The sequence below is a fragment of the Heterocephalus glaber genome, unplaced genomic scaffold (assembly GCF_053883595.1).
Source record: "Heterocephalus glaber isolate CG9 unplaced genomic scaffold, H.glaber_assembly_v1.0 deba00001610, whole genome shotgun sequence".
Taxonomy (NCBI): domain Eukaryota; kingdom Metazoa; phylum Chordata; class Mammalia; order Rodentia; family Bathyergidae; genus Heterocephalus; species Heterocephalus glaber.
In genome coordinates this window covers 771,903-794,649 of record NW_028258381.1, presented here as the reverse complement: position 1 = coordinate 794,649, position 22,747 = coordinate 771,903, and the positions used below count along the sequence as shown (strand labels likewise).

Here is a 22,747-nt window from a genome sequence, read left to right as displayed (position 1 = left end):
CTCACACTAGAGAAACTACTCGGTATTTACATGTGTGTCCTATTTATTTCACTTAAGAGTATCTCCTCAATGTGCATCCATTTAGCTATAAATGTCTCTAATTTCTCATTTTTGATGGCTGAGTAGTACTCCATTTTATTTTTTTTAAACCACATTTTCTTTATCCAGTCTCCAGTTGATGGGCATTTGGGCTGTTTCCAAGTTTTAGCTATTACAAACTGTGCTGCTATGAACATGGGTGCACATATATCGCTGTGGTACGATCCTTTTCATTCTTTCAGGAAGATACCCAGCAGGGGAATAGCTGGGTCAAATGGACTTCCAGTCCTAGTTCTTTGAGGTATCTCCATACTGATTTCCACAGTGGTTGCACCAGTCAACACTCCCACTAGCAGTGGAGCAGGGTTCCTCTTTCCCCACAGCCCCGCCAGCATTTGTTATTGGTTAATTTCATAAGAGTAGCCATTCTTTCTGGGGTGAGGTGGAATCTCAGCTTTGTTTTCATTTGCATCTCTCAAATGACCAGTGATGTTGAACAATCTTTCATGTATTTATTTGATATATCTACTTCTTTGTCTGTGAAAAGTCTGTTCATTTCAGATGCCCATTTTTGGATTGGGTCTTCAAATTTGGGAGGTCTGATCTTTTTAAGTTCTTTATATATGTGAGATAGTAGGCCTTTCTCTGAGGATCAGCAGGTGAAGATTTTTCCCATATTGTAGGTTGTCTCTTCACACTGCTGGTGGTTTCTCTTGCTGTGCAGAAGCTTTTTAATAAGGAGAGATCCCACTTGTTGATTGTTTGTGGTAATTCACAGGAAACTGAGGTTTTGTTCATAAAATCTTTTCCTACACCAATGTCTTCAAGAGTTCTACCTAACCTCTATTCCAGCCAGTTCAGCGTTTCTATTTTAATATTTAGATCTTTAATCCATTTTGATTTTAGTTTAGTGCATGGCGAGAGACATAGGTCTAGTTTTAATTTTTGGCAAGTTGAAATCCAATTCTTTCAGCACTGTTTATTAAAGAGGCTATCTTTCCTTCAGCGAGGGTGTTTGGCTCCTTTATCGAAGATGAGATGGCTGAGTGTGTCTGGCATTGTTTCTGCATCTTCTAATCTGTTCCACTGGTCCTCAGGTTTGTTTCTTTGCCTGTACCATGCTGTTTTTATCACAGTAGCTTTGTAGTATAGTTTCAAGTTGGGGATTGTGATATCCCCTGCCATGTCTCTGGTATCTAGAATTGCTTTTGCTAATATTGGTCTCTTCTTGTTCCAAATGAATTTTTTAATTGTTTTCTCAAGGTCTGTGAAGTATGCTGCTGGGATTTCAATTGGGATTGCATTGAATCTATATAGCAGTTTTGGAAGTATGGCCATTTTCACTATGTTGATCCTTCCTAACCAGGAGCAAGGGATGTCTTTCCATTTTCTGATAGCATCTTCAATCTCTCTTTTCAGAGTGCTATAGTTTTCAGAGAAGAGGTCTTTGATTTCTTTTGTTAGGATGATTCCTAAGTATTTCAGTTTCTTGGATGCTATTATGAAAGGATCTGTTTGCCCTATTTCTCTCTCAGTGAGTCTGTTGTTCATGTAGAGGAAAGCTATTGATTTTTGTGTGTTGACCTTGTATCCAGCTACTTTACTGAATTTGGTTATTAAGTCTAGAAGACTTTTGGTGGCGTTCTTGGGGTCTTCTATACAGAGTATCATGTCATCTGCAAATAATGACAATTTGACTTCTTCGTTTCCTATCTCTTTTCCTTTTATTTCTTTCTCTTGTCTAATTGCCATGGCTAATGTTTCCAAAACTATATTGAACAAGAGTGGTGATAGTGGACATCCTTGTCTTGTTCCTGATTTTAGTGTGAAGGATTTCAGTTTTTGACCATTTAGTATGATATTGGCTGTTGGTTTTTCATAGATGGCATTTATCAGATTAAGGTAGAGACTGTCTATTCCAATTTTTTGTAGGGTTTTTATCATAAATGCATGTTGGATTTTGTTAAATGCTTTTTCTGCATCTATGGAGATAATCAAATGGTTTTTGTCCTTGGCTCTACTGATATAGTGTATTACATTTGTGTGTGTTGAACCATTCCCACATCCCTGGGATGAATCCCACTTGGTCAGGGTGTATGATCTTCTTGATGCTCTTCTGCATTCTATTTGCCAGTTTCTCATGAAGGATTTTTGCATCTATGTTCATTAGTGAGATTGACCTATAATTCTCTTTTTCGGTTGGGTCTTTCTCTGCTCTGGGGATCAAGGTGATGCTTGCTTCCAGGAATGAATTCAGGAGTATTGCTTCCCTTTCAATTTCACTGAAGAGTTTAAAGAGTAGTGGCAGTAGTTCCTCTCTAAATGTCTTGTAGAATTCAACAGTGAAGCCATCAGGTCCTGGGCTTTTCTTAGTTGGTAAGTTTTTAATTATGTTTTCAGTTTCATTGATTGATATTGGGTCATTTAGAAATTTTAGGTCTTGGTTCAACTTTGGTAATGCATATGTATCTAGGAATCTGTCCATTTCTTCTGTGTTGTCCATCTTATTGGCGTATAGGTTCTGGAAGTAGGTATTGATGAACCTCTGGATTTCTGCTGGGTCTATTGTAATTTCACCCTTTTCATTCCTAATTGCATGGATTTGGGCCTTTTCTTTCCTTTTTCTGACAAGGTTGGCTAAGGGTTTGTCAATTTTGTTTATTCTTTTGAAGAACCAACTCTTAGCTTCATTGATTTTTTTGTATTGTTCTCTTAGTTTCCATTGCATTGATTTTTGTTCTGATATTTATAATTTCCTCCTTTCTATGGGCTTTGGGTTTGTCCTGCTCTTCTTTTTCTAGAAGCTTGAGGTTCAGTATCAGGTTGTTTAATTGGGCTAGCTCTGTTTTTCTAATATGTGCATTCACTGCTATGAATTTCCCTCGTAAGTCTGCTTTCATTGTGTCCCATAGATTCTGATATGTAGTATTGTCACTGTCATTTAATTGAAGGAACCGTCTGATTTCTTCTTTAATTTCCTCTGTGACCCATTGGTTATTCAGAAGTGTGTTGTTCAATATCCATGTGTTTATGAAATTCTTGCAGTTTATTTTCCTATTGATTCCCAATTTCATCGCACTATGGTCTGGTAATATACAGGGGATAACTTTAATTCCTTTGCACTTACTTAGACATGTTCTATGAGTATGTGGTCTATTTTGGAAAATGACCTGTGTGCAGCTGAAAAGAATGTGTATTCTGATTTTGTGGGGTGGAACACTCTGTAAACATCTGTAAAGTTCATTTGTTCACGAGTTTGACTGAGTTCTAGTATTTCATTACTTATTTTTTGTCTAGTTGATCTATCTGTTTGTGACAGTGGGGTATTGAAGTCCCCCACTATAATTGTATTTGTCCATATATGAATTTGCACATCCATTAGTATTTGTTTTATATAGTTGGGCACACTAGAGTTTGGTGCACATATATTTATGATTATCATCTCTTCCTGTTGGATTGTTCCCTTTAGAAGGATGTAGTATCCTTGTTTGTCTCTCTTAATCAGTGTTGGTCTGAAATCTACGTGATCTGCAAAGTGGATAGCTACTCCTGCTTTTTTGGGGGTTCCTGTCACATGGAGTATTGTTTTCCACCCTTTAACTTTCAGTCTGTGAGTTTCTTTTTGAATGAAGCATGTTTCTTGTATGCAGCATATTGTTGGAGTTTGTTTCTTTTCTTTTTTTTTTTTTTGTACCAAGGATTGAACTCAGGTCCTTGGGCTTCTGCAGCAGGTGATGAAACCACTGAGCTAGATCCCCAGCCCCGGATTTTGCTTTTTGATCCATTCTGCCAGTGTATTTCTTTTGATTGGTGAATTGAGACCATTAACATTGATGGTTATAACTAATACATATTGATTTATCATTGTCATGACATTTTCTCTTTGTTGGATTCGCCTCCTTTATGTTTAATTTCTTGTTGTGCCTGATGGGTTCATTCTGCTCTGCTTCCTGGGGTTGTGATCCTCATTGTCTGTTCATAGGCTATTGTCTAAAATTTTTGGAGTGCTGGTTTGGTGTTCATGAATTTCCTAATGTGCTCTTTGTCATGAAAGTATCTTATTTCTCCATCAATTTAGAAAGATTGTTTTTCAGGGTACATCAATCTGGGTTGGAAGCTGTTTTTTCTTTAGGGCTTGGAATACTTCACTCCAAGCTCTTCTTGCCTTGAGGGTTTGCGTTGAGAAGTCTGCTGTGATTCAGATGGGCTTTCCTTTTGTGTGATTTGTTTCTTTTCTCTCACTGCTTGTAGAACTTTGTTCTTCTGTTGTGTTTCTGGAATCTTAACAATTATATGCCTATGTGTAGATTTTTTTTTGATCAAGGCTAGTTGGAGTCCTATATGCCTTACTTATGTGTATATCAAGTTCTTTTCCCCTCCTTGGGAAGTTTTCTGCCATTACTTCTGTGAACAGCTTTTTTTATGTCATCTGCACTCTCTCCTGTTTTTTTGTTGACTCCAATCTTATCTTCTATATCTGAAATTCTGTCCTCACATTGGCTCATTCTGCTGTGTAGACTTTCAGTGGAGTTTTTGATCTCTTGGAAATCTGTTTGCTTCTGTTTTATGGATTCCATTTGTTTCCTATGTTGGGATTCCATCATGTTCCTCAGATCCTCTCTAGATTTATTAATCATGTCTTGCACTATGATTACAATCTCTACTGTTATCTGAGAAATTATTTCTTCTTTCATTTTTTCCAGATCTTCTTTTGTTACCACTTCAGGGAGTCCAGATGGTTGAGTATCAGAGTGTTCCATCTCATTTCTTTTTCGGGTTGTTGTAGGTGATCTGGAAGTTTGGTTTGAAACTTGTTTACAAGTGTTCTTATTTCAAGGGGGGGTGGGGGTAGGGGGATGTGCTGTTGGCACCCACTTGGCTCACCTCCTCTGGGCTGGGAGCGGTGGAACGGTGGCCCAGAAGCCCCTAGCTCTGGGCTGGGAGCAGTGGAATGGCAGCCCAGAAGCCCCTTCCTGTGAGCTGGGAGTGGTGGAACGGTGGCCCAGAAGCTCCTTCCTCTCGAACATGATATGGTTTTTAGGAGCATGATTAAGAACATTCAGCACTGTTCAAACTTCTTTTATCTTCATAATACCCCTAGGGTGCACGTATTGCTCATTCCCCCATTTTGCAGATGAGAAAAATGAGAGAAGTTAAGTAATGTTGTCAAGGTCATACATCTACCAATGCACCTGGTAGACGAAAGAAACCCTAAGGAATCTGAATTCAGAGCCTATGTATTTAAGTGCTGTGTGTTTTCTCACACTGAAGAAATAGGTGTTGATTCAAGGTAAGGCCATCTGGAAAGCAGAAGCCACAGTTAACTGTGGACATGGATATTAGGTCTGTAAACATGTGCTCTGAGAGAGGCTTGCTAACCACACAGGCAGGCTCAATGTCAATGAACCTGCAGAAAAAGAGACAGCCTCATTGGAGAGAAAGAAGCTTTTTGATGAACCATGAGAGCAGAAAGGTGGTATTGTGAGAACTGAGTCTGTTTTGAGGCACTAATAATGGAAAGCAGAACGTGCTAGAGGAGGTAAAGGATGCTAGGAAAAGACATGAGCAGAGTTGGAGGCAGTTCACAGAAGTTGACTGAGCTGTGTACAGACAAAATGGGGTGGGCCTGTGGGAAATACTGAGTGGGACACCAGGGGAACATTATCACATAGGATGTCAGAACTGCTTACATTGGATAAGATCTTATCTGCAGAACTAGGTTACTAGGGATGGGGTAGGGTGGAGGAACTGGGAGAAAGTTCTCAAGTTTGAGGAGGTAAAAAAGAAGACAAAGCCAGAGACTTGGGGAAAGACAGAGAAATTGAAGAAGGAACTTAAAGTCAGAATAGTGGTCAGAATCCACGAGCTGAAACCATAGCTTTCAACCCAATAGGCAGTGAGATTACAGAGAAGAACATCTACCATCTTTGGGGTCAGATCAGAAGGAATGTGAACCAGACTTTGGCACTGACCTAAGTGGCCCTGAGACTAGTGTCTGTTCATAGTTTGGGGGGAGGAGCTCTACCACACCCACCTCAGGCAAATGTCCTTATCCTCTGCCAAATGGTTTTTGTCCCTAAGGCACATGTTCACTGTCTCCTGGAGTGTTTCATGCATACCTCATCCACATCATTTCTTAGTCTTTGTGAACACCAGGATCAATAGTGGAGCTTTGCGTTTTTAATAAAGATGTATAGACTCTTGGTACGAAACTGGAAAGGTGTAAACTGTTCTGAAAAGGACTTCTCTCTCCTGGCCCAGTCCAGTCATCTTGTTCCCTTCCCAGAGTCAAGTACTGTTCCTAATTTATTTTTTTTTCTGTTCCTAATTTCTAACAGATGACGTACACATGTATCTTACATCACACCATGAGTGACACGCTCTACACAACATCCTGCTCTTTTTTAAAATTTAAAATAAATCTTGGCACTGCTTCAACTTCAGCTCACACAGTTCTTCCTCTTTCTTTTTTCAAAGATGCAGGGTGTTCATTGTCTAGATATACTATTGTTTTCAAATCCAGACCTTTTGGGGCACGTGGGCTGTTTCTAGTCTTTGCTACATGAGCATTGCTATAATGACTCTCTTCACAGCTTCTTCATATCACGTATGTAGATTTACCTCTGTGCAGGAATTCTAAGAAGTGAAATTACCAGCTCAAAAACCATAGCTTTCTAATAGTTATCACCAAACTATAGATTTCTCTCCTCTTGGCAATGCAGGAGGGAACCTCATGGGCTTAAGTGTGGGGCTCAGGCATCTGCACCGGGAGCCTCAGAGGGGTTGTGAGCCAGAATTGCTCCTAGGTTCTTCTTGTCCTCTTGCTCCCTGCCCACTGCCAATGTTGAGTAACATGCCATAGTGGGTTGTCATGGTCATTGTCCTCCAGCCTGATGGACCTCAATTTCTCACAAGCTCCTAACTCACAGGAGCTCAAAACTGTCCAGGTGCTGTGGGTGCTGGGGTCCCATGTCCTAGTGAGTAGGTGCCTTATCACCCCAGGCTCAGTGCTTTCTTTCCAGGTCAGGGCTGGAAAAGGGGCTTTGCTACTTCGTTCCAGGCCCCACTGGCCCTCTGTCAGGGACTGGAGCACAGGCAACACCAGGGTGACATGCAGGTGGAGAATATATGGAAAAGGCCTGGGAGGAAACAGGGAAAAGAGGTAGTGGTGAGACATTATTTGTGTGTGTGTTTTTTTAAATGTAGTATTTTTACAATACTTTACTAAAGATGAAATGCTTCTTGGACAAAACCCAATCACTTTCCTGTGGCCCCTGATGTTCTCTCTTCCTGCTTGGGAAGGGTTGGTAGGGCTGGCTCTGCCTCACCAGTTCTGCAGGGGCCAGAGGCATGTGGTAGTGGCAGGCAGGCCTTGCTCTCCTATGTTCTACGCAAAGCTCTGTTGATGTACATACAGACCAGCTCTCCCTGCTTGGAGCCAAAGAGTAGATGTCCCTGCACACTAGCTGGTGGAATCACTTTTATTCTGTGGGCATGGATGGGTAAGATCTCTTAGGCATGGCCCAGGCTGCCTTAAGGGCTTGGTGCTTGGCAGGCATTTCATAAATATTTGTGGGAAGAAGAAAGAGGGGAAAGGTCATCCACGTGGCTTAATTTTAAGAACCCTGGGGACTTGGCCCACCAGGTACTGCCTTCTCTCTCCCATGGAGCCTGACATTCTGACTTTCGGTGATCCTTCCAGCCACACAGGGCACCTCTCTGCTCTGAAATATGCATCAATTGTTCATTCATTCAACAAATCTCTATTGAGCACCTACTTGTGCCAGGTACCATTTATAGGTGCTGAGAGTATTGCTATCAGCAGAACAATCTTGAGATTTATGTTCTGGAAAGGAGTAAGGGCAGTAAGCAAACAAGGAATATATTAGAAATTTGTGTTTATAATACACATTTGAGTAGTATATTATATGGTGGTAATTGTTAGAGAGGAAAGCAGGGAAGGGAGAAGAGGGTGTAAACGTTTTGAAGAGGGTGTCATGGAGCCCTCCCAAGAAACTCAGTTGAGGAAAGACCTGAAGGAGAAAGGAAAAGAGCTATGCAGACAAGTTGGGAAGGGTATTTTAAGAAATACAAAGGCTCTTAAGCTGAAGCACAAGCAGTTTGAAAGTGGGAATGTTTTCTGTACCGTTAGAAATATTTGTGATCAGCTTTAGTGAAAGTACAGTCTTTTGTACCTCTTGTGTGTTGTAGTAGACATAAAGTAAAACAATTTTAATTGAGCCTATGCCTCAGAAGGGGGATGGATAGCACACAGTTGAACACATAGTCACCTCAATGATTATTTGCTATTTGAGTATTTGATAGTGATATATTTGAAACATTAAGGGCTATTTTGACCTTGTAGTGATTATTAATCCTATAGTTTTGCTGAGAGATTGTTCATTGGCATGCCAGGAAGGGCCATCTGTTTCTTTACAGACTGTTTTTAAGTAACCTTAGATGGACCTAAAATTCCAATTATATGAGATTCCTGCACTTGTCACCTTTCATATGAGCTTCCTCCAAGCCCCTGAAAGCCCCTCAGGGAGAGAAGACAAATTTGCACTTTGTTTTGGAAGCCCTTCTCAGGTATTCACATTTGAAAACCCAGGGAGAATGTAAACAGTTGTACCTGAAGCGTGAGCAATGCAAACGAACCACAGGACAAGAAATAGTTGACTGAATTTGGTCCTCGTTAGCAGCTCCCAGCTCCCTTTCCACATCGTTTTGCCCTCCCGCTCAGCTGTGGGCTCCCAGATGCAGGCAGAAGATTATACAGCACACTCAGCCAGCCCTGGAGAAAATGTTTGTTTCCTGACCAGCTGAAGAGCATGCTGTAAGGCATATCCAGTTTCACAGCTGTAGACAAACTGTAAGGAAGAAAGGAAAACAATGGTGGACATTTTTAAGTAGTAAAAAGTTGGTAGGTTCTTACTCATTTTTACAAAGTCCACTCAATTGAGGCACTGAGGTCTCTTTTCTCCAGAGCCACCAAGGAGGAAAAGGACATACATCCTTTGGAAGCAGACGGGGAAGGGACAGACACAGGGAAAACAGAGGCCAACCACAAGTTAAGAGCTGACGTTTCATGTGGTGCCTGTAGACAGTGCTAGGGTTGTTGGGCAGCAGGGGTTAAGTTTGATACCAAATGGAATGAGAAGTGTTAAAGAGTTTTCATCTTGTATATCTTTATATAGGCAGCTAATTTTTTGTTTTTGAGAAAAGGCTTCACTATGCTCGCCACTTATCTACCTCAGAGAGGGAGAGAGATTTGGGTTCTTATAGGTAGTTCAGATACACCTGATAGGGCCTGGGAGTGTAGCTCAGTGGTAGAGCACTTGCCTCTCATGCATGGGCTCTGGGTTGGATCCCTAGCATTGCAAAAAGAAGGAAAAAAGAACTGGCAGCAAACTGCTGGCCCACCTTTGCAGAAGGGGAAGCATTTCAAAATGCATTCTATCTTGTTCTAGTTGGATTGGGTACAGGACACAAGAGAAAGTGAATACATGTTCAAAAGCTGTCTTAGAACAGTAATTTACATACTTTGTGACTCCAGGCAGAGTAAGCCCTCAGTAAACGTTTGTGGTTGAAATGCTGCATGGATCCAAAGTAGGAATTTAAAAATCCCCACACAATCCCTTTTCTCTTTCTAGTATTTGAAGTATGCTATGTAAAAAGGCCTTGCATAGAATAAACCTTGGGGTTTTTCTTTTCTTTCTCACGTACTTGCTCTTTTACTACACCTGCTTTGCAACCTTCTACAAGCCTCCAGGGCCCCCTCCTCACCCCTGCAGCTTTCTCTCTGGCCTTCCCCCCCTTTAAGCCAGGCATCATTTAACCCATTTAATGACAAAAGGATGAAAATTTTATTTCTCATTATGTTAGGTTCATTAAGCATTCTATTGTATAGATAAGAACAATCTTGCTTGGGCTGTGAGCTCAGTGCTCTGTAGGTTGGTGGCTAGTTTCACAAGTCTTGCCGGTGCAATTATATCCCAAACCAGGTGGCTATGGCTACCTTTGCAGCAGGCATAATGCCCAGAGGGAATTAAGTCCTCTAAATAACCTTAAAGTTGTTTGGTGGAAAATGTCACTATAACCTTTTTGCAATGTGTTTTAAGCTTGTGCTTTCTTTTTGTATTAAAAAAAAACCCTTGTGTTTACTTTTTAAATTAAGCAATAGTCAGATGAAGCAATATTTTTAAAGTTCAAAGGGCGAAACTCCCCCCTGCCCCGCCCCTTAATCCTTCCTCAAAGATGTCCTATATACCAATGTTCTTGTAACTGTCACATGTTTTAGGTATCCTGAAACAGAAGTCCACAGAGACACACACACTTTCGCCTCTCTTTACTTTTGTTACACTAAATAGCAAGGTGCACACATTGTTCTGCACCCAGATTGTTTTGTTTTTGACACCTAACAATATATCTTGGAGATCATTCCACATCAGTTACTATGTTTATTCATCTTGTATTCCAAAAACACATGCAGCAGCCCACATTTGATAATTTCTCTTTCCTCTGTACTTGGCAGTTCATTTGCATCCATGTTTGCCCCTTGTTGGTGAATGATTCTACCAAAGGATGACTTCCGGTCATCTTTCTTTGACTGCCTTCCAGATAAAATGTTTTAATAAGCATTAATGGCTTTGCATGGAGGATGAGCAAGCAATTTTATGTGACTGGACCCACAGCACAGCATCAATTTTATGTGACCACAACAGCACAGTGGTGTCACACTACTGTTAATGTAAACCACACCCTGAATGGGATCCCTTCACGTCATAAAATGGGGGCTCAAAGCATTGATCTGTCTTCTGAGGCTATGGCATATTTTCTCTTGTTCCAGAAACTAGAATGAACCGAAGCAATCCTGTGGAGGTTGATGAATCAGAACCATACCCAATTCATTTGCTGAAGCCATTCCCAGAATGTTCTCTGGAAGAGGAATCAGAGCCACCTGCTCCAAATATCAGAAACATGGCACCCAACAGCTTGTCTGCACCAAACCCCCCTCACTGTGCCTCAGGAGACTTTTCTCAGGCTCACCCTCCCCTGAAACTTGCAAATCACCACCGACCTGTGTCTCAGCAGGTCACCTGCTTACGCACTAAAGTCCTGGAGGAGAGTGAAGACAGTTTCTTCAGGAGGCACCCAGACCCTGGCCAAGATTTTCACTTTGGCTCCTCTGCTGCCAGCCAGCCTGAGTCTGAGTCTGTGGTTGCAGCCCTCCCCCCAGAGCATCAGTTTTCATTTATGGAAAAGCGTAATCCATGGCTGGGATCTCAGCTTTCAGCAGCTTCTCCTGACACTGGCCATGACTCAGACAATTCAGACCAAAGTTTACCTAATGCCTCAGCAGACTCCTCAGGCAGTGGCCAAGAGACAGTGCCACAGCTACAGTTCCACAGGAACCGAGCAGCCCCAGATTTGCCAACGATAGACACAGGATGTGATTCCCAGCCCCAGGATGTCTTGGGCATCAGGCAGCTGGAAAGGCCTCTGCCTCTCACCTCTGTATGTTACCCTCCAGACCTCCCTGGCCCACTCAGGTCTAGAGAGTTCCTGCAGTTTGAACCTCAGAGGTATCCAGCATGTGCACAAATGTTACCTCCCCATCCTTCCCCACATGCTCCATGGAACTATGACTACCATTGTCCTGGAAGGCCCAATCACCAGGTACCATGTAAGTGATCTTTTTTCCTCTGGACATTCTGGGTTGGGTGACCGAGGAAACAAGACCTTACATCAATGCCCCATGTCATGAGAACAGTGCAGCTAGAGCACAGTGCAGAGAGACATTCTGCTTCTTACAGAGGTTTGCAAGGAGCCTTCAAAGAATTCTTTTTGTTAGCCCAAACTCTGTCTCAGTTGAAACCTCCTTCTTTAGGAAAGTTTAAGGATGAAATAGATTCCTTTGTCAAAGTTAGTTGAACTGAAACCTGCCTAAAGGCATAGAGATGATCCAAATGATTTCTAGAAAACTCCTCAGTCTAATTCTTGGGCTTCTGGATTCTTCCTTTTCTTCATGCTTCTTCCCTACCTTAGAATTGGCAGAGAAAGAGGTGGGGCATAGGTACACTGCTTACTCTGAGTGCCCCATAATGGGATGGGTGTGGTGGTAGATTCCTTTAAGTATGAGTCACAGAGAACTGAAGGGTAACAAGGCCAGAGCTATATTTATTTCTAAGTGATTTTTAGATTAAAAGGGAATAATTTGTGAACATAATACTGTAAATTAGTCTTTAACATTGTATTATCTATATTTAAAGATAATTTTTCTGATCATACCAGTAATATTGCATCCCCTCCTCATTGAAGTATACCCAAAAGTCAAAAATAAAAATAAAAAGTATTCATATTTCTATCACCCAAATATAATTTTTAAATATTTTGACATTTACTTTAGTGGTTTTTCCCTTTACATATATAGTTAATGTAAAATTAAAACAATTTCCAATGACATTGAGTGTACTTTTTCAGCATCATTCTAAAATGCTGCATTGTATTTCATCAGATAGAGGCACTAAGCTGTTATTAACCTATTCTCTATTGTTGGACATTTCCAATAGGCTCTAGTTTTCTGACCCTATAAGCAATGCTATGACAAACATCGTGCACAATCTGCATTTCTGATTAACTCCTTAGATGAATATGCAGAAGTGTGAATAATTACTCAAAGACTTTTTGACAGGTCCCAAGCAGTTGCCTTTACTAATAGGAAAAAGCCTGATTGTGGTAGGCAAAGCAAGCACTGACTCAGTATAATAATGAGGGTCCTGGGAAGGTCTTCCCACTGGAAAGTATTTTTCCTGTTGAAGCCTGAAATGGTGCCATTAGCAATCTAGTCTGCAGAGGTAAGCACTGCAGGGGAACATGTCCAAATGGGAACACGTTATGCCTCTAATACCTCAGGACCTGCTTTCTTTCATATGTTCACCTTCTTCTTGCTGTTTTATTTCCTTTTATTGAAAGGGATTAGAAGGCGAATGTTTGGGTTTCTAGGAGTACAGAGAGGTGATGAAAGGCAGACAGGAGAGAAATTGGACAGAGGATGGGAATAATTCACAGAAGTTATACAAACAGATAATGTGCACGTGAAACAAAGCTCAACATAACTAGATCTAAGAAACACATAAACTTTACAGATAATTCTTCCTCGATTAGAGGTGCAAAAATAAAAATATCAGACAATACCTTGTATTACTGGAGTTAGAAGAAAATGAATACTCTCATCTACTCTTGGTAGAAATATAATTGATGAAACCTTCTGGAAGATAATTTCACTACCTATCAAATTGTACCTGTCCTCCCTCTCCAGCCAATAATCTCACATGTAGTATCCATCCATGTAGAAACACTAAACAAGCATATAAAAATATGTGGGTAAGGGCTTTATTAAAGAATTGTTATAGTGGAGTGAAAATGAAAACAACTACACCACCTATCGAGAAGGTCTGGATAAATACAATAGTCTTTAACTTGAGATTTTTTTTGACTTTACAGTGGTGTGCAGTGAATAGTGGTTCAGTAGAAACCAGAGTAAGCCACAGCTGCCAGTCAGCCACAGGATCATGAGGGTAAACAACCCTACTCTACAATGCGTTGTGTCACTAGGCTATTGTGTTTTGTAGGTTAGGTGCGTTAAATGCATTTTTAACTTGATATTTTCAATGTACAATGGGGTTTTTGGGATATGGCCCCATCATAAATCAAGGAGCACCTGTAATATATGACTTATTTATACAACGATCTACTAGGCTCCTGTTGCAAAGAATAAAATATATTCTGACATAAAAAAAGATTTAAAAAGAATGCAATGTTGATATATTTAAATGTCCAGGATTGCTCTGTTAAAAGTGATGGGGGGAGGAGAGCAAGGATTGAAAAGGACAAGGTTATTCTCCTTCTAACTTTATATATCTTTGTTAAAATTTTTCTTTCCATTAAAAAATAAGTAAATACAAAGAAAATAAAAAAGAAATAAATAAAAAAGAAAACTTAGGGGAAGTAAGAGCACATAAAAAGCAAGCTTGTCCTAGTTGATCCTGCATGTACCTTGGCCCTGGCTCCCCATAGCATCTAACCACAGGGAAAAGGTCAGGTTGCATGATATTTATGGCTTATTGTAGGGCTCTGCAGTCTCAGAATGTTAATGAGGACCTAGCAGCAATGACTCCTGGGAAGGTTGCTATGAGGATTAAATGAGATAATATATTAAAGGCTGGGATAGTGGCTGGCTGCTAGTAAGCCCTCAATACTAGCAGCTCTTATTTATATTATTTTTAAATGGATCCTGAAGCCCATTCCTTTAGAGTGCACCTCTACTTCCAGATTCCTCTTACTGGCACCAATTTTAAGCATTCAGGGCAGGTGTACAAATGCTTAGTTTCATGTCAGGGCTATAACTGCACTTAATTGCCAACAAAACCACTTCAAAAGAGCTGTTCACCTGAGGGATGCTTGTGTAGTTGGAAACCATGGCTACATGGTTCTACTTAGCTTTAGAACAAACATGTAAATAAATAATGATCACCATGAAATATCATAGCTTAGCTTTTTACAAGTTAAAGCAAAAATGGTTACTGGCCACTTCTTTCATGTTTTAAAAAAAAAGTTTTCAAAGAAGATGAAAATGAGAAATGGAATAGTTTGTTTTCTCCTCATCCCACCCCCAGGAGAAGTTGGCCTCTGCTGCCTCAAAATCCTTCTACAGAAGGTCACCAGAGTAGAGTTCATGGCCATGCAATGCAATAAAACCCATAATGCAAATGTATTGGGGAAAAAAGAAGGAATTAACAAGCCTTAATTTTATTATAAAATTCTTACTTTCTCTACCAGGGACATGATAAAATAAAGCTATGGGACCACAGCTCCTAAGGACCAAAAATGTGATTATTTGCATGCTAGAATGCATGCACAATTAAAATAAGGAAAAAATAAACCAGATAGAAGAAATAATAAAGAAAGGAGTTGCCTTGCAGGAGCCCCAGCTGCTTACAGCTGTGGGACTTCCTGTAATAGTTTATGTTGGCCATTTTGTTTCCTGGCTAACCTGATTGCATTTTATCTTGATGTTTTTTGACAACTAGAAAAATCAGATTTTATTTCCTCTCTCATAAACTCTTTTAATACCATTCTTAATAAGGAAGAAAAATGTTGAATGTTTGCATTGATAAATGGAAAACCTCATTTAGGATTTGATTTACAAATTCCAAGTGGTAAAAGCCCAGTAACACGAAGGACCCTGTGTACTCAGGCCAAGAAGGATCATAGGATTGACAAGTAACATACAGTCCTGGGATCCCATTTAGGACTTTGCAAGATTTTTGTTTTTGTTGTATGATTTACATCACCTCAGAACTGAGGAGTCACCATGCTAACAAATCATCTTTGTCACGTCACCCACCTTCCATCTCCTACAGAGTAGGCCCTCTTGATGGAATTTTAGGCACTGCAGACAAGTCTGTGGGAAGCTATTTTTGAGCAGTGATTCTCACATAGGTGGCTGCCGACTTATATGCCTAACCCTTCTCACACGCCAACTATGTGGGTTTGTGTTTAAAAACAGACACCCACAGATACACAGATTTCTCGCTCATTCTCTTCCCATTTATTTTGAGCTACTTGAAACTTTATTCTATTTATCTTTGTTCACCAAGTGCCTAACCATAGAGATTCTATAAATATTTGTTGAATGAATAGAAAGAAATCTGTTCTCTACTTCCTGGGGAAAGAAGTGAACTGTAATCGTGAATAAAGTCTGTGAATCAAACTTCAGAACAGCCACCTTTAATTGTCTGTAAGGAAGAAAGAATGGAGGAAAATGGAATTTGGAAGCATAGCCTGTCCTTTCATTTATCAATTTATTCAACAAATATTTGCCAGATCATTTCTAGCCACAGCACACACAGTGGTAAATACAACATAGTTCTTGTTTTTGTGGAATTCAGTCTACTGGGGTGACAGAAAAGAAGTAGAAATTGACAGATGAAATGACAATTATATATGCTATAAAGTAAAAAATCATGTATTGGAACAGACAATAGACAGGCTAGACAGGCGTGGTGTCACGTGCCTTTAATCCCAGCACTTGGGAGGCTGAGGCAATAAGATCCCTGTGAGCTGGCGCCAGGCTAGGCCACATTGTGAGTTCAAGGCTAGCCTGAACTTCAAAAAAAGACTCTGTCTGAAAAAATAAAACAAAAAATAGGCTTGACAAAGAATGACTCTTTGAAGAGAAAACTGAGCTGAACCTACAGGATGAGAGGGTCAAAGGAGCAAGGAAATTGATGGTGTTAAGGTACCAAGAGCAAGGCCACGAGGCTGGAGGAGGGGGAGCAGCGAGAGAGTGACATGCTAGAGGACAGAGGATGCAAGGAATTTGGATTCTATTCTGAGTTCAACCACATTTTTAGGAAAACAGAAAAGGATTTATAATCCTGAATAAGGAACCTAGAACAGTTTTTGGCATATAGCAACAATCAATAAATGTTAACCATCACTCTGTATAGTACCCAAATAAACTAGCAAGCCTTGGCCATGATAATGGAACACAATGGTTAAAATAAAAAGATAGTTATTGCATAGTAAGTATATTTTTTACTTAGCAACTTTTGCACACAACCAGCCAAATTTCCAGACAAAACCAGTCCAGTTCCATTTACAAAAGGGAAAGCTTGCTGCTGTGGTCGTGCATGCTTGTAATTCCAGCTACTTGATACTTAGGAGACTTAGGCAGGAGGATCACAAATTCACGACTAGCCTGAGCAACTTATTGAGATCCTGTCTCAAAGCAAAATAAAAAGGGATGGGATTGTAGCTCAGTCGTAGAGCCCTTGCCTAGTGTGTGTGAGGTCTTGGGTTTCACCACCAGTATAGCAAAAAAGGAGGGGTCTTATTTTGGTTGAGCCTCTGATATTTAATATTTCTTTGTTTTAAACAATGAAAGGACAGCATATATTATATTGTGAGCGCCCTAATTTTAAAAATCAATGAGGTGCAGGGCCAGGGATTTAGCTCAGTGGTTCCAACGCCTGCCTTGCAAGCACAAGGTCCCGAGTTCGATCCCCAGTACAAAAACAAAAACAAAAAATCAATGAGGTGCATTATTTTTATCTGCTCTCATAAACTGGTATAAGTTTTTTATTTTACTACAGGTGGCCATTTCAGAAATGAAAGTTACAGCTAATCAAACACTTAGCCCACATGCCTTAGTGATTTTGATGATATGGTTTGTTGCTATGAGACAAAAACATGTTGTGCGGGAAATAGTCTGTTAGAAATCATATGACCTTGATTCAAAGGCTTTTGGTTAATAGCACTAACATCTGCTTTCTGGAAAAGAAACAAACCCTATGATTATTGCTTGGTAGTCCTTTTAAGCAAATAAAACGTTATTAGCCCCTCATTAATGGATATGGAAAGCAAAAATGGCTCCAAACATTAAAAACTTCACTTGAGTTACTTTCAGCTCCTCCCTTGGAAAAGCTTTCAAGGCCACGGGCAATTTCTCCTTTTGGACCTTCTCTTTCTCCTTACTTTTGGAGGGAGGCATTGATTAAAAAAGAAGTACAGCAGACAAAAAGTAGACAACCTAGGAGACCCAAGACCTAGTAATCAGTCTGTGCAGTCTGAAATGGTTTCTCTTCCACATGTAGGTCATCTACATGTCCAGGCTTCATTCATTTACTGAGCCATGCCTGTATGGTGGTACTATGCTTAGTGACACAGCAAGTCCTGCTTATACAAACCCCTGATAAGAGTAAAGAGGGAAGAAGCTGGCGTGGTGAATCATGCCTGTAATCCCAGCACTCAGGAGGTGAAGTCAGGAGAATCACTGTGAATTCCAGGCCAGCCTGAACTACATAGTGAGAACTTGTCTCAAAAAACAAACAAACAAACAAATAAACAAAAACAAGAGTGATGAGTAAAATGAAATAGGGGAGGGAAGAAAGTAACTTGGTGAAAGGGTGGACCTCTTGGAACAGGTGAGCTGAACCCTAAATGACAAGAAGTTGATCTGTGAAAATCTAGGGCAAAAGCACTGTGGGTAGAGAAGGTGGTAAATCCAGAGATTGGGACCAGCTTGGATGTTCAAGATGAAACTGGGGGTTGCTGAGCTAGTGACAGCTAGGAGGAGAAAATATTAAGGAGGGCAGGAAACCTGCTCATGCAGGGTGGATCTTAAGTACAACAGTTCTCTGGAGGGTTAGATTTACAGCTGGGTTTCTAAATGGCCCACTCATGTAAGGCTAATGCAAAAGCAGGGGTGACCTTTCCCTCATGACCTGATGGCAGTGTCATATTTTGTTCTTTCCAGCTGAAGGAGTGGCTGTGATCTGCTCTTTGCTCTGAACTCCAACTGGCAATCTAGATCCCATCCCCACCCCTCATAGTAACCTGCCTGCCCTAAGAAGGGGGGAGAAACAAAGCCTATGTAGTGTATCTTGACCAGGACCATATAGTTCTCCATGGTCCTGTTTCCTCATTCTTGGGGCTCCCCTCTAAGTCCGTCTCCTTTAGCAGCCGGCCACTGGGATAGGCCTAGACACATTCCTTTCTCCTCCTCCCCTTTTTTTAACCCCTTCTACTTGTTATGACCAGGCCTACACAATAGCAGGGCAAGGGTTATGGGTCAGAGCCAGAAGACAACCTGGGTTAGAGGGGCATGGTCATCTTTGCCAGAGGAAGTATGACAGGAAGAACCCAGCTGATGTCAGGGACAAAGAAGACAATACACTGACTACAGCAAATCTGACCAGGATGAGAGACTGACTTGGTCATATTGCCAAGGTCACCTAAACAAGTTTCCTTGGGTCCAGACAGTGGGAAGCTGGAGGCGGACACACTAGAGGGCACACACACTGGCACACACACTGATAGCTCCTGGCTGTTTACCAAACTAATTCTTACCCTCTATTCTGGTTCCAACTTACCTGACCCACTATTTCTTGCTTACTTGCCAGTTTTATTTCATTGTGCTTCCCACATGTATCCTACCTACATGCCAGGCAAATGTGATTATTACTTTTATAATCAGAAAAACTGTATGCATAAAAATTATACATTTTATATAATACATAATATATAATAATATATTATATATATATTCTCTCTCTCTCTCTCTCTATATATATATTATTTATTTATTTATTTAAACAAGGGTCTTTCTTGTCCTAACTAGTCACCCCTCTTGGATCACTGTTTCATACCTGTCACCACAGTGCTTGGCTCACCAGAAGGTCCTCCTAATTCATTGCACAGAGCTCCCCACCTGGGTGTCTCCAGCCCCCTTGTGCTTCTCAGAGCTCCCACTGCTTTCTCCCCTTTGGGCCTGGGCAGTTCCCCAGAGCACTCCTCTCTCATGCTTCCTAGGTTCCCTGTGTTCCTGCTCTGTACCTTTATTCAGCTCTCTCACCTGGTCAGCCAAAGCTGCCTTTCTTCACCCTGGTGCTCCTGGGGCTGTCTGGGCCCACCTTTCTCACAGGCTACACATTCCTGTAAGTCCCAGCCAGCCCTGCCTTTGCTTGAATCCCTGCTCTCTTCAACTGCCAATCACCAAGTGCACATAGGCTTTAGCAAGAGAGACTATGGAAGTCAAAGGGTATCGCCACCTAGTTGGCTGTTTCCAAGAAGAATGAGCCAAGTTTTCATGCATTTATTTCTTCATAGGAAGGAATGGCTCTGTGTGTATGTGTGTGCGCGCCCCCCGCTCACCCTGAAGAAAGGCAAAAATAGCTATTTCATATCTATCTTAGGGAAATTTCTCCTAGTCTTGAGCTCTAGATATTTGGGAAATTATGGTAGGAATGGCAGTCTGAGAGAGGTTCTTCATGCTTGGCTTATCCTAAGTATCTTATTAAAATAGAAGTCTGTGTAGTTTTTTAAAAGTTTAATTAGAATACCAAAACCATGACTTCATGGATGTTTTTATTTAGAAAACAATTGAATCAATTTTATGAAAACTATTGAGTAGGTAGTAGTATAGAAATATGGCAAATATGGGCTGGGGATTTAGCTCAGTGGTTTCGCTGCCTGCTGCGCAAGCGCAAGGACCTGAGTTTGATCCCCGGTACCAAAAAAAAAAAAAAATATGGCAATATCACCAAGTTGGTAACTGATATCTGGACTCTTCCATTGGTATCAGACAAAAATTTTCAGTGAGTTTACCTCTCCTTTCACACAAAGAAACTTGTCAATCTTCCCTGTTCTTGTCTTCACCTACAGATGGCCATGATTACCCTCGAGTAGCTTACCAGCAAGTGATCCGGCCCACTCTGCCTGGGCAGCCCCTCCCTGGAGCAACTGTGAGAGGCCTGCACCCAGTCCAGAAGGGCATGCTAAATTATCTCGGCCCACAGAACCCAGAAGAGAGGCCTGCAGGGAGAGACTGTTCCTTTCCAGGGCTTCTGAGGTACCAGTAAGTATGACAGGGCCAACCTTCACACATTTCTAATATGAGCAAGAATTGTGCCAGTGAAAGCAAGATGTATCAAAATTCTCTGTAGGTTTGCCACCCAGGTTAGTGACAGTCACACAGTGGAACACCCACTGTAACTTTTCAGGTCAGAAGGAAACGGAAACTGGTGACAAGCATCTCTTTACCCTCATGTAAAGGCACTAGTGACTAGTCAAAATTCTCTTCAAGGAAAAGCTCTGAAGATGTTCTATAATCACATCTCCTTTTACCTTCAGATCATCTGAATATTTAGTCCACAAAATTGATTTTTATTTTTACTATGACTGATTTCCACTTTTAGCAAGTTCTTTATATCTTAGTTTCTTCCCAGTTAAGACTATTATTCCTTGGGACAAAAGTGTTCAAATGGGAAGGGGAACAAGGGAGGAGGGAAGGGGAAAGGAAGGGACAAGAAAAAAAGTGAAAATAGAAGGAAAAAATGGAAACAATGCTTCTGTACATGGGGCTTGAAGAGGGAATGGGATAAAATAAAATAAAATTTATTTTTAAAAAACTATTATTTCTTACTTAAAATTTTTAAATTTAATTACTTCCCAATAGGAATTTAAAATAACCTGTTATTTCATCTTCTAATAAAAACATTCACACATGTTGAATACTATTATTGAATCCTATGATTCTTTCAGAAAAACAATCCTGGTTTTTCCTGACTTCAATTGTCTTAACCCTTTGTATTAGTGCCTTCCATTGCTATCATAAAATATCTGAAGCTGGGTACTTCATAAAGGAAAGATATTTATTTAGTTCACAGTTTTGGAGGTTGAAATTCCAAGCTGCACAGCTCCCTATGTTCATGTTAATGGCACTGTAGTAGAAGTATGAGCAAGAGGGAGAGACAAATGGCCATTTAGAAAGCCAGAAAAGGACCAAGTAGACACCAGGCTTGTTCATTTTTAGTGTAAGACAGGGTCTCACTAAATTGTCCAGGCTGGCCTTGAACTCACAATCCTTCTGTCTCAGCCTCTTGAGTAGCTGTGATTATAGGAATTACATCCAGCTTTTTCAGCTAACACTTTTATACAACTCTCTTTGTGAGAATTAACCAGGGTCCCAGGAGAACTACCTCAATTCCTTCCAAAGGCAGTACCCTCCTGACCTAATTTTTTTCCATAGGCCCCTCCTCAGAGGTTGCATGGGAGCACAGGACCTCCCAACATTGCCACACTGAGGACAGGCCCCCAGCACATAAGCCCCCGGGAAACACTCACACCACACCCAACCATACCATCCTCTCCTCCTTATTGCTCTTTTGACTCTTCTTCAAGTTTTTCTTTTCTCTTAACTTATGGATCTAAAATATAGATGGAGCTCACTAATTTATGACACAATTAGAAAGAAAGTAGGTAAAATGTTTAGTCTTGCTCAAGCACAACTTTCACAGGTCACTGAAAGCAAATCTATTCTGTTTTTACAGTACAGAATGAGATGCAAAGAAGCTATTCAAGTGGAGTTTTCGGAAATACAGAAATTAGTAATTAGCTTTTTTAAAAGCCCATTTTAACAATGGTAAATAAGATACATGCCTGTTTTCCCCTTTACTGTAAAATCCACAAGCCCTCATATTTTCTTTCCAGATGATCCTTTGTTTTTCTAAAACAAAAATATATAAATTCTCAATAACAGAATTAAAGAAAATGTGATTTTACAGCACGATAATCACTTTTATGGAGGAAATATCTTAAATTCCAAGAAAACAAAGAAATAAAATTTAAACATCCTTATGAATTGTGAAATAAGTTTGGTGCTGAATAGGAGAAGCAACTGTAATTTTAAAAAGTTTATTTTGAAATAACTTTAGATTGACAAAACAGTTGCAAAGATAGTGCAGAATAATTGTTTTTGTAGTATCAATTTAAACCTGCTGTCATCTCCTTGATTTATTTTATCATTTTAAGATAATGAAAAATGAGTTCAGGTAAAGAAGTTAATTCTGCTCTTATTGATAATTTGAAAGAGAACTTTAATACGGAAAGTTTACTTTCATTAAATTCCATGATACAGTTCTTACATGGATGATTTTGAATTTATCAGCCTTCATGTTTCTTTAATAAGTGAGCAATCATCTTTTATAACAACTAAGCAACTTTGGATCTAAAAGGGCTTAATCCAAAAGAAAAAGGAACTGGATCTCTATTAGATGAAAGTGTATTTTATAGGAATTATTTTATCTATATTAAAAAAAACATAAGGGAAAATAATCTCCTTAAAGATTCATATTTTAGAAAT

The 22,747-nt window shown here is 40.3% G+C and overlaps 1 protein-coding gene and 1 long non-coding RNA gene across 3 annotated transcripts in view; one reads left to right on the top strand and one right to left on the bottom strand.

Moving 5' to 3' along the window:
- Traf3ip2 (TRAF3 interacting protein 2) overlaps positions 1-22,747 on the top strand; it is a 49,743-nt gene that overhangs the window by 6,700 nt on the left and 20,296 nt on the right. For both annotated transcript variants that reach the window (XM_021252026.2, XM_021252025.2), the window contains exons 2-3: positions 10,889-11,725; positions 20,269-20,461. In XM_021252026.2, the coding sequence (XP_021107685.1) occupies positions 10,897-11,725; positions 20,269-20,461 (1,022 nt within the window). In that variant the 5' untranslated portion in view covers positions 10,889-10,896. The remainder of the gene's footprint in view (positions 1-10,888; positions 11,726-20,268; positions 20,462-22,747) is intronic.
- LOC147822573 (uncharacterized) overlaps positions 6,358-22,747 on the bottom strand; it is a 116,944-nt gene continuing 100,554 nt past the window's right edge. Inside the window, exons 2-3 of the long non-coding RNA XR_015445361.1 lie at positions 8,672-8,909; positions 6,358-7,178 (exon numbers count right to left, since the gene is read on the bottom strand). This is a non-coding gene — a long non-coding RNA (uncharacterized LOC147822573). The remainder of the gene's footprint in view (positions 7,179-8,671; positions 8,910-22,747) is intronic.